Source organism: Haliaeetus leucocephalus, unplaced genomic scaffold (genome assembly GCF_000737465.1).
Source record: "Haliaeetus leucocephalus isolate CR32 unplaced genomic scaffold, Haliaeetus_leucocephalus-4.0 Scaffold240, whole genome shotgun sequence".
Taxonomy (NCBI): domain Eukaryota; kingdom Metazoa; phylum Chordata; class Aves; order Accipitriformes; family Accipitridae; genus Haliaeetus; species Haliaeetus leucocephalus.
In genome coordinates this window covers 8,394,873-8,406,945 of record NW_010972676.1, presented here as the reverse complement: position 1 = coordinate 8,406,945, position 12,073 = coordinate 8,394,873, and the positions used below count along the sequence as shown (strand labels likewise).

Here is a 12,073-nt window from a genome sequence, read left to right as displayed (position 1 = left end):
AGTGCCAATTTCTGGAGCAAACTTACATTGAATATGACCATGCTGTTTCTGAGATTCAAATCTAATACTACACAGACAAGTAAGTTTTCTCTCTACAGATATTTAAGTCTTCCATAGTCAAGACAGGAAAGACGGACAAAGTTTGAAATTTCATTTAGCGCTGGCTGATATCTCAATTTAAAAAAAAAAAAAAAAAAAAAAAAAATCAGTGTTAGTGTAAAACAGAAGATAGCAGAATTTGACCTGTAGTTCCCTGCTATGCTTGTTCATATAACTAATGCTTTGTGTACCCGGAAACAAGACCAGACTTCCAAGAGCTTGAAGTTCAGCTCTATGTTTACAGTCTGGAGCAACAAGTAATAAAAATTCTTTAGTGAAGGAAATAAAATAGTAATTAAAAGCACACCTTGCCTCCTTTGGTTCAAGACATCTCTGGTAGAATTTAGATAGAGAAAATAATAGCAATTCATTTTATTTTAATTTAATTTCACGGAGTTTATACCACAGCTTACGACCCTCTCCTTACAGTTGTACTCCTTTTGTTGAGGAATCTGCAACTTGCTTTGGTTAAGGCAAAGTGTAAGCCCAATATGAGAGTGCAGTACAAATGCAGCGGATTGTTGTGGATGCTGTGAGGTTAAGATCAAGGCTCTTTCTCAAGGCATTACCTTTTTTTAACTACATTTCTTCATCGTATCTGTTACTTTAATGGTATCTAAACTGCCAATCACTTGGAGCACTGCAGCACCCCATTATCTCAGAGTGCTAGAAAGAGTGCAGGTGCTAGTGTTAGAAACCATTTTGTAGCTCATTTTATTCTAGGCAGTGCTCTGTTTTGACTTTTGACAAAGCTCTGCTTGAAGTGAGAAAGCATGTACTTTACTGTGTATGGTAGCAGTTAGGTGGATAATTATCATAATGTCACTATTCTTTCATACTGACTCTCCCCCACTAACCTTCCTCTTCCTTCAAAGGCGACCTACTTTTAATAAGATACATTTAGAAATCTACCTGTTTGGAGTCTTGACTCTTTGAAAATGAAGTTGGTTTTGCACAGTTTGTGAGTCCTTTAATAACAACTTTTCCTCTGCCTTTGATGCAGAGTTCCCAAAGTGGCTATGGGAAGCTTAAAGCAGTAGGATTGGCAGGGCAGTTTTAGTAACCAGAGGCTACACCTACATGAGCATTTTGGTGCAGCAATGCAGTGCAGTTCTGAATCATCTTGTCTCCATGTCCATGCTTCGGGTCTGTTTGCAGCGTGCAACACGGATTTCTTTTAAAGGAATCTCAACTAGAAGCTGCACAAGTGTGTACCAGATGTGCTCGTACCCCTACTGGGAAGGCAAAGCTTCCAGTGGTTCTTCACATGGATTTGAATCACTTGTGGCATGGCTGTCTGGACCAAGCCTAGACTGAAGTAAAAACCTAGAAAAAATACATATATGTAAATATAAAAGCATCAGCACCAATTGCTTTGATCCACTCCTACTGCATGAAATTATTTGCTAGTGTAGGTACAGGCACATAGGACTTCAGGCAAAATATCAAGCAGACGTAGAGTCAATTAGAAGAAAAAAAAAAATTAAAAAAAGCCACGCAGGCCTGGGGAAAAGGTCTTCAGCAAGGAAAAAGAGTTGTTTCTTGTACGTAGGCAGTGCAACAGACCCAGTCCTATCACGGTGACACAGAAACCGTTCCAACTGACTGTTCAGAAGCAGGGAACTGTCAGTTCAAAGCATCGCTAGTCTGAGATGTAATTGCATAATGAATCAAATAAAACCCCAAAGGCAAGTAACAACGCCCACAAAAATCTCTCATGTTTTGGACCAAGTATTAGGTGCTGCCTGCCCTGGATTAAAAATCTGAATAACACCACTACCCTGTGACCTGGCTGCCCAGTGCCTTCATGTTACTACAGATGACAAGTTTTGTACCTGAGGGGTCAGGGATGACAGGCGTAGGTATTTGACAGATGTTGACTGCCTGATAGAGCAGAGGCCCTCAGGCAAACAAGTCCCATTCTCCCTGTACAGGAGGCTGCCTCTCTCTAGCATCCAGCATTCATGCAGCAACTTCTCAGTTGTCCTGAGAATGAGAGTATGGCAAAAGGAGATATCCACAATATTAATGTCTCGGTATATTCTTAATCATGTTAATTACTTGGGAGCAATAGAATTTTGGGGGTGATCTCTTGCTCTAACTGAAGACAGGGCACCTCAGCCATAACTATACATAAAAGTCTGGAGGCGAGAACTTCTCTAGAGGGATCTTGCAAATGCAGACCACCCAAAACTAGTTTTGTTTTAATTGTTATTCTGGTGCTGCAGCAGTACAATTAATTCTTTCTTATTATCCAAAAAGAGGGGTGGGTGGTTGGATTATTACATACTTTTCTGCCTGCATATCAAAAGTTCCATGTTAAGTTTCACAAAGTTCACTTTTGCTCTGAAAAGTTACCGTAAATATAGTTTTATTTTTTGCTTGTGTTTGCATTTGTGGGAGAGTGTGTAAATATATAAAAATGTGTCATATAAATGTGTGTGTGTGTGCGTGACATATGTCAAGTGTGCAGAATTATAAAGCATTTTTCCCTTTAACCCTGTATTTTCTAAACTCAGTCTGGGCTCCATATTCAATCTGGTTTCTGACTACCTGCTGCACACCTACCTAGAAAAAGAATACTTTGTCCTTCCCCAACCTAAGCAGCAAAGATCTTAAAAAACAAAGGTGGCTAAGATTCATTAGTGATTCACAACCCACAATACTTTCCTACTTTTACTTCTAGACCTCTTTTGCATCTACAATGCTAACAGAGTAGAAAACCCTGGCAAGAAACTTATTCACCCATTAGTAGGACCGGGATTTAGTGCCAACATATATTTCCAAGAAATGCTGGCATTCTGCACTAACATATACCACATATTTCAACCACTGATTGACTGAAGCTCATTAAGCAATAGGCCTATGCAGTGAGCAGTTCTTTTTGTACATGCAAAATCTTTTTGTACAAGTTAAACCTTTTCTATGCATAGTTCAGTATAAGGCTTACTTTGGTTTGTGTTTCTTTATAGCAGCCATAAGAAGATCCTTTTTAAAAAGCATCTCAGACCATATGTCCAGCTGGACTTTGTGTATAAATTATAAACTTGTCCAAACTCTTGCATCTGTGTAATTTTGCAGCTTGGTTGACTTTAATGAGCAGCATTGCTTGAAGATTGGTGACATCAGTTTGTTTGCCTATATTACAATATCAACGTGCCTTCCTTATCACCCTACCAGCAACAGTCCTCAGAGCAGACCAGATGCTGAAATCATAGGAGAGACAAAAACAGCTGAAGAATTTCCAAACCATCTCAGCAGCAGTGAAGAAAGCACTGGCAGCTGGTCCCAGCTAGCTAACGATGAGGACAATCCTGATGACACAAGTAGCTACTTACAACTCAGCGAGCGATCTCTGAGGTACCCATATTGTCTGTTCTCAGTATACAATATGGTCTAATCAACCAAGCCAATGATTCGACTACCATGCATCAAGAATGAGGGTTAACAGCTCGAGATTTATTCAGAATACTGTAAAAAAAAAAAAAAACCACAACAAAAAAAAACCCAAAACAAAACAAAAAACCCCAAAACAAACACAAACACCTAACAACAGTTCATCTCTCTACTTTTAAAAAGGTGGAAAAAAATAGCCACATTCTGGTTCTCAGCCAGGTCTTTTTATTGTTGGTGAGCAGCTAGATTCAGACAAAGAAAAAGCTTCCCGGCGCCACTCAAGTGCCTCAGTCCTACAGTGAAAGGGCCATTGGACAAGCTAATTGCGATGGTCTTTCCTTTGATTTATTTGCTACTATTACATAAAAACTGTAATGTTTATTTTGGCATCTCCTTAGCTGAGATTGATGAGACTGCTATTCCAACCAAGTATCTGTGCACTGAGAGCAGAGCAGAGCCCTGATCTGCTTAGACTGGCACAGGGGAGCAGATCAACAGAGGATGATGGAGTTCCCCCTGAGCAGGCATAAGTTCCAGAGCTCCCATTGCAATGTGCTGCTCTTTCTTCCTATTCAAGTCAGGACATGTGTTTAGAAATGTTACCTAGTCCTTACAGTTTAAATAAAGTGATGTTAGTTTGACTTCAGCCCTTTCACGACTTCAAATTGAGCAAGATTTTTTTCTTCACATGCTCTTAGATTAGGTTTTAAAATATTGTCAAGTAATTACATCTTTCTCTTGGGTTTAAGATGGCAGGGAGGGAAGACAGTATGGTAATGAAGCGGGGAAGAGAAAGAGTCTCTGTCAGAGAGCACTGTTGGCTAGCTGAAAAAATACTGAACAAACCTTGCCTGTCAGTGTGGGTGAACATTCGTCCCATGAATGTAGTATCAACATTTAACAAAGTCCTTGGTTTGAGAGAGATAATGTATTATGCCTTTTGGCTCTGCATTGAAACAGAAATTGCTACAGCAAGTCTGAATGCATGGTGTGCTGACATTGACTCAGAAAAACCTGATGGGGAAAGGAACTGTCTAATCAATCCTTCTAATATAAGGAAAAATACTATTAGTTGCTTTTCCAGTAAAAATTATGTGGTTCAAGTTGACTCACCATCAACTTGTTTGTGCTAATTGACTTGCAGCCAGCAAGTTCACAACCTGTTCATGAGATTATTACAATATCTGCATAAACATTCATTGTCAAATTTATAATGATGTTATAAAGTGAACTGGTACTATTTTTTCCAAATATTCTCAGATGTTTGGCTTCTTCACAAGAATGAAGTATAAGAGAGTATTTCTATGTATTACTGGTCCCAATGAGCACTGGCTTTAATGAAAATCTCAGTCTTTCAAGGTAGTCAGAAACATAAGGGGCCATCACTGTACCTGTGGGTTTCATCAAATCCCTGGTAGTATTTGGGGTATGATGTAATACACTGAAACTGCTGCTGGTTACGGGCATGGAGTCACCCAACAGGTAAGTAGTATGATGGGCAACTAAACGCCTTCCTGTAACTCACCACGTTCAGAGGTATCTGAATCTCTGTACCTGATAATCCTTCTTTTCAAGGACTCATTCAAACTGGTTTTTTTGTTTGAGGCCAAATGTTCATTGCATAAGCCATTCACAAGATAGTCCATTTTTTTCTCCAGTTTATAGCACTATTTGATACATGCTCCATCTAGAACTATTTTAATAAAAGCCTCATTATTTTGAGCAGATTAGTGTGCTTCATTCTGCGAACCACTTGCTGAGCCAATTGATTTTGTGGAACTTTACATAACAGGGGGCAGCCTCCTCACTTTGCTTTGTACATAAATAAATTAAAAAAAGATGTATGGAGACATGTTCAGTGCAGCTTGGCACTAATATTTAAACTTTTGCTTTGTCAGCAATGGCAACAGCAGTACAACTAGCAGTCTTGGCATTATGGACCTGGAAATTTATCAGGAGAACGTGCCATCTTCTCCTATCATTAAGTAAGTAGTCACTGAAGTGAGACTTAATGTTTAGTCTAATTTTAAGTGCAAATCGTTTACGCCATCTAAAATGTGCCAAGCCCTGCTTTGCACCTGCTGCTGAGCCTGCTGTTAGTTTCAGAAAAAAAGCACATGCAGGTATCTGTGCAGAGTGGTAGCACTAGGCAGTGAAAGATTACAGGAGACCCACCCAGGTGACTCTCTCAAGAGAATATGGATCCACCAATCACTCTGCCTAAAAGACAGTTTTCTGCTGTATTGGTTTCCCATTGTGCGAACTTTCTTCTCTGAATAACTTCAAATATTATCAAAACTCTGCTGTAATAGCAAGTAAGGTCAAGAAAATAAGGATCAATTAAAGTCAAAGGAAAAAAATACGATAGCATTCTTTCCAAGAATAATAATAATTTGGCCCAAAGTACATCTTACCTGTTGTTTCTGGGCATGTTTCTACTGAGCATGCAATTAAATTATCACGAGGTGTGCAAGTACCTGCCTAAAGATTCTGGTACCCTGAAACCTGATATAACTTGCCAGCTGGTGAATGTCACGATGCAGTCAGGGCATGGCCACTGCAGAAGTGTATAAACTGAACATCACTCGTTGAACGTGGGAACTTTGTGAAGTCGGTGACATCAGAAAATCTTCACAGCTTATTACCAGACTATACTACAACTGTCCTGCTTTGAAGAGGCTCTTTTTTTGTAAGAAATCTGGGCATTCATGTTTCTATAGAGTTACATGCATTGTCTCTCAGCTGCTGATTTGGAAACTAATCCTGTTAAAAAATTCCCATCTTTGTAGTAGGCAGTGATACCTCCTACACACCTTTCTAAAGATGACCCCTCTCCCTTATATTTCTGAGGACCAGAGGGATAAATTTTTTACTCCCCTTGTTAGGTTTCAGGGGCTATTCTCAGGTGTTAGGCAACAGGCACGAGAAGTTTGTATTTCCACAAATCAAAGTCAAGGCACAGAATACATCTGCTGTTCAAACAGAGAACCGGAAAAATATCTGATGGGAAGGAAGTTATTCAGCACCTATGATTCTATGTCATGACAAACCATACATTGGATGCTGCTGTTTTATTCTTTCCTCTCACATCTTACAGTAACCAGTACACAAGTATATATAATCTTGATTCTTTGAAGCCTTGGGGGAGATTCTGAAATCCTGTGAATGAGGGTGGTAAAGAGTAGCGTCCTCCCTTCCATACTAGAAACAAAATCTTACACTTGCAGCATTCCCCCTGATTGAAGGCAAAATGGGACAGTGGAAATGTGTATTGTAAGTGCTATCCCTCCAGGAGCGATGAAATGAATGCAATAGCCATAACATCAATGATGAATTTGCAGTCTCCTGACACATGTACATGAGCATGGATATTGTGTTCAGAAATGGAAGCTGAAGCAGTGACCACATGCCTGGAGTTTGTTTCCTGTAGTTTAAGCAAGCAATAGTACATAAGAAATGAAGATCTTTGGACATTTTTGCAAGGTGTAAACAGAATTTGTTTATCCAAACAGTTAATATATTTAAAACCAGCAGTAGTTGAAGTCATTAATAGTTATGATCGTATTTAACTATGAAAGATAGAACTAGAAAGCAAGACTGGAAAAGGTTCAGCCAAGGAGTAGAGCACTGCATAACACAGGCATTGGAAGTTCAGTATTTCCGCCCAGGGTATGAGACTTGCTCTGTCTTGCCATAATGTCATTTGCTTGTCATTATGTAAACTGTAAAGATACACAGATCCTGGTGAAATGTAATGCACAGTGCAAAACCAGTACAAGTACTTCATCCTATTACAGGAATAATGCTGCAATTCCCATAGCTTTTCCTGATTTACAGATTAAATAAATGAAATATATTCAGCATTTTATTATTTCATCCTCCGTAACTTTTTTCTTGCAGTTTTCTAGGTCTTACATTGAGGGAGAAGTTTATCCATCATGAAGCAATGTTGTAGACTGTTCCTAAATATCACTAATAAGCTTTGTTGTTGTTTGTTTCTAAGTGAATTAGTAGAAGAAAAGGTTTTCCTTAAAGAACAGACGGAAAATACAGAGGGTAAGTTGAACCATATCAATTAAAGCATACAATTTGAAGTTAAGACAAGTAATTGCACAGTAACTGTTGGGATTATTTTTCCAGAAAGTACTTCTGGGCTTTCAGTGGGAACAGCTAATTGTCAAAAGGACCTGCTGGTGATAAACTTTGATCTGGAACCAGAGTGCCCCGATGCGGAGCTGCGAGCCACCCTGCAGTGGATAGCCGCTTCTGAACTTGGAATTCCAACCATCTATTTTAAGAAATCTCAGGAAAACAGAATTGAAAAGGTAGTATTTACAGAATTGGGCATGCTATGTTATGTTTTATTGAAGTTACTGAGCTTAAAAGCAGATGCAAAAACATCATCATTACAGCAAGATAGCAAAACCTACTGTTTATTACAGAAAGGGAGGAGAGGATTAAATGTGTCAGAATTTAAGGTACATGAAATATTTAGTAGATCGTCCATGGCACAAGAAACAGTATCACCATGAGACCTTCTCCAAAGCCTCTATAACATGCTTTGATGAATCTGTTCACTTTTTCGTATCAGTGCTGCCGTTAAGTATCAATGCTCAAGGCAGAATTAACAGAGAGTCCGTATGTGGCTGCATTTGAAGGGCTGCAGATGGCTTACATGGAGTTTAAACACGTAGCTTAAAAAAATAAAAATCCCTTGCATGTGGGCATCGCACATACAAAGTTCTGCTCCTCAGTGACAGTAAGAGCTGACTACGATGCGAGACCTAAGTTGGACTTAAGATTTCCAGCTTTGAAATTCCTTAGTCCTTATGCAGGTTCTGCCTTGCCAACACCACTGATTAGGGCAGCTGCAGGCAGGTCTGAATTTGTGCCTGGCTGTTCAGAAATTGCTATAGCTGGGAATACAGCAGGGTACTGCAGGGGCCTGACAGTTCCTCCTACATTTACATGAGATCTACCAAGGCCAAACACATTGGCTTTATAGTCACTCTGTGCTGGCAGAAAAGGATTGCTGCTCACCAAGGAATGGGCCCCACTGCTGAAACGTACAGAAGATACTAATGGCAAAATAAAGATAATCCATATTAGCTCAGGTTCACTGACATAACAAGACTACAAGGCTTCTGCACCAGAGCTGATGGAAAGTTCAGAAGATAGGCAGGATGGACCTATCTGTGTAGGCATATCCTTATGTTATATTACTACCCTAAGAGACAGTTTTAGCCCAGGCAGTGACCAACCAGCGTTTCCAGTAGAACCATATTTGCAACCAGGTATCTGTTACTTGGTAAATTAGACTGATTGAAATATTTTGCATCATTGTGTGGAAATTATGAAGCACGTCCCCTGGCCTAGCAATAGAAAAGTGCTATGCGTGCCAGTACTCTTTTGCTCCTGCTCAGGTGTAGCTTAGCCTCTGCCAACCACCATTTTGAAAGCAGAAGTCTATTTCCAGAGGGAGAGGGGCAGACAGACACAGACTACCAGAACTGAGAAACCTTCTGAGGGATTAGTCCAAGCCAGAGCACCAAGAGCAACACTGAAGTCCAAAATGGCCACAAGAAGTGCAGACTGTGTCTATTCCCAAATGATTAGTTAGTGCTCCATTGTAGATAGCCCTAAATGCCACTCAGCGTTTCAGGAATGACCAAAACAGTCCCATTTCTAAGGTCAGCAGGAACAGCTCAAGCCTTAAGACTTACAAAAAGTGTCACAGTATTCAAATCAATTAATGAAAACAGTATTACAAATCAGTATTTTGGTCTTTTATGGGAAGATCATTTTGAGGAGCAGAGATATTGTTTGATTTTCTTGAGTACATGCATTTGGGAATCATAAACATAATTTAAAATGCATTCAGCAGCAACAGTCCAAATTGCATCTAATTAAAGAAACAGCTGTCAGCTTTACCCATGTGCTTTGGCAAACAGTTAATTCAATTGCAAAAATACACTAGAGAATAATGAAGCACATCCTGCCTACAACAGTGCTCTTGGAAATCGCGTGCCTATTAAATATCATTAAAATACATATTAAAAGTTTAGGCTTCAGTATGTAAATAGCAAACAGCTACACTAACTAGAGACACACAATATTTTCTTGTGCAGTTTAAAACTGGAAATGTAGAAGGAGCAAGCTAATTGGATATTGATTGTGAAATTCAAAGAAATGAAAAGCTTTGATTTTCATTTATGTGCTTCAGAAAAAAACAGGACCAGATGGATGACACTGTGAAGCCCATTATTAAATACAAAGTGGACAAAATTCAGGATTTTTTACAGCTGCTTAAGAACATATACTTAACCTCTGGTTTATCTGGAAGTTAAAAAAAAAATCAAATATAGATACTCTCTGTGATTCAACCACAATTGTGGCAAATATCTTCATGTGACAGAAGTTTACCCAGGATTCCCTCTCACCAGTACTATGTGAATATTTAAAATACTATGGGATGTTTATGTAGAAATACAGAAAGTTAAATATAAATTAAAATATAGCTAATGGTAATGAAGAGGGATTTTATTTTTTTTCTTTAGAGTGGATAGTCACACTTCCATTATTTTGACAGCAAGTTGTGGATAACAAGGAAAGTTGTGATCCTTTATCAAGCTCACTTTCACTGTTCTTACTTTCATTGCAATAAATAAGAATTGATGAGAGCAGCTAACTTAGAAAACGTCATGAGATTGGACCAGTCTCTGGGGATCTATGGAACTTCATTTCTGAAGTTTTATGAATAGAAAGAACCTTTATGTTGCTGTGCAGTGAATCGTGTCCACTCCCTCATGCAGCAGTGCATTTACAAAGGATGGTCTTACAGCAGTTTGTGTGTATTCATTTAACAAAACCTTAACCAAATCCTAAGCTTGTTTTGTTGGTTTTTTTATTTAGTTTTTAGATGTTGTGCAATTAGTTCAACGGAAGTCCTGGAAGGTGGGGGATATCTTTCATGCCGTGGTGCAGTACTGCAAGCTCAGTGAGGAAGGAAGAGAGATGACACCAAGTCTGTTTGATTGGCTTCTTGAATTGGGTTAAGAAAGTTCACCTGTTCAGCATTTTTGTTTTATTCCAGTTTAAATAAGCAGTGGTTTGTGTAACGCTCCGATTTCTGAACATCACTGAATAAAATGAGCAGCGACATACAAACTCTACAGAAACAGCACATGTCCGTTCCACAACTGAACAAGGAGCAAAGTGAAACCAAGGTGTATTGTATCTTTCTGTATCATGAGGGACTCTTGACGTATTGTGCTATAGGATGTACTGTACTAGGAGGGGATGGATTTTTAGCCTTCTGAGTGAGGGGACTACACAGTAAAAGCTTAAATTATCTAATATGTTCCATTTTATTCAGTTTGAGTAAATCAATCAGCTAAAATGGGATAGTACACTAACATTCAGTTTTAAAACACCAATATTTGTACAGTTTAACTATTAGAACCAGAGTTTGTTCCAGGATGACTAGAGACACTCACATCCCTAGATAAAGAATTGATTTATTTTTTTTAAATCCCCATAGTCTGTTAAGGGGTAAAAAACAAAACAAAACACCACACCCAAACTTTTGAACACTTAACACCTTTGCAGCTAGACAATACAATAAAAAGCTGCTGAAAACACATTTTAGTTTCTTTCCATGTGATTATTTCTCTTCCATAGCTGTTCCTGATTCCTGTCTTCTTCTCAAGGAAATAAAATCTAAACTCTCAGTTACTACCCTTAAAAACTTCATTCCTTTTCACTTGGAGGCAATGCAGTTCAGTCTAGCTACACCTGGCATATCCCTGAACACAGCTCTGCAAGTCAGGGCAGCAGGTTTCTAACCCTGTCCCACCAGACACCTGCCACATGACCTTGGGCGAGTCATTTCACCTCTGTGCCTCAGTGTGCCTACCTGGTAAGAGGGAGTAATGATAATACAATCGTTACGTAAAGTGCTTCTGTTTAAAGCACTATGTAACATGTTACATATCAGTTAAAAGCAGTGAAAAAAATACTATTTTAATTTTAATTTTAGTTTAATCAAATAAATTGTTAATAAGGTGAAGAAATGCATATCTGAAGAGAGTACCATCTCATCATAAAAATCTTAATTTTTTTAACTGACAAGAAAGCAAAATGATTGTTAAAATTTCAGTAGACATACTTGTTCATTTTGAATATTAGTGTTTGGACTATATGTGATAGTTCACATTACTATAACATTTATATAATGGTTTGATAAGATATACTATGGTATCGTCTTGTTGAGATGATCTGTTAGTATCACGCACTTAATGATACATTCTCTTGACTCTGCCAAAGAGATTGGTTTTGAATTTAAAGGTAAATATAACTTAGCACTTCACAGCTCTTCTGCAATTTGTTTCTTTGAAAATATTTATCTTTCATCTCTCCCTACCCAAATAGCGTAGTAGAAAACCTGCCTGCTTTTCCCAATAAAATATTGAAGAGATGGTTTATTTTCCATATAACAGTATATGCTTCTGTAATATTTCTTGAAAAAAACCCAACCTGTCCTTTTGCACTAAATATTTTTGAAAATTTTGAAGTAGTT

General features: G+C 38.5%; 1 protein-coding gene across 3 annotated transcripts in view; it reads left to right on the top strand.

Moving 5' to 3' along the window:
* SPHKAP (SPHK1 interactor, AKAP domain containing) overlaps positions 1-11,200 on the top strand; it is a 54,892-nt gene extending 43,692 nt beyond the window's left edge. Inside the window, exons 7-11 of one of the 3 annotated variants that reach the window (XM_010568312.1) lie at positions 3,280-3,459; positions 5,394-5,480; positions 7,499-7,551; positions 7,636-7,820; positions 10,408-10,551. In XM_010568312.1, the coding sequence (XP_010566614.1) occupies positions 3,280-3,459; positions 5,394-5,480; positions 7,499-7,551; positions 7,636-7,820; positions 10,408-10,551 (649 nt within the window). Of the gene's footprint in view, positions 1-3,180; positions 3,460-5,393; positions 5,481-7,498; positions 7,552-7,635; positions 7,821-10,407 lie in introns of all 3 variants that reach the window. The other 2 variants (XM_010568313.1, XM_010568311.1) reach the window with 2 other exon arrangements.
* Positions 11,201-12,073: the final 873 nt, after the last annotated feature.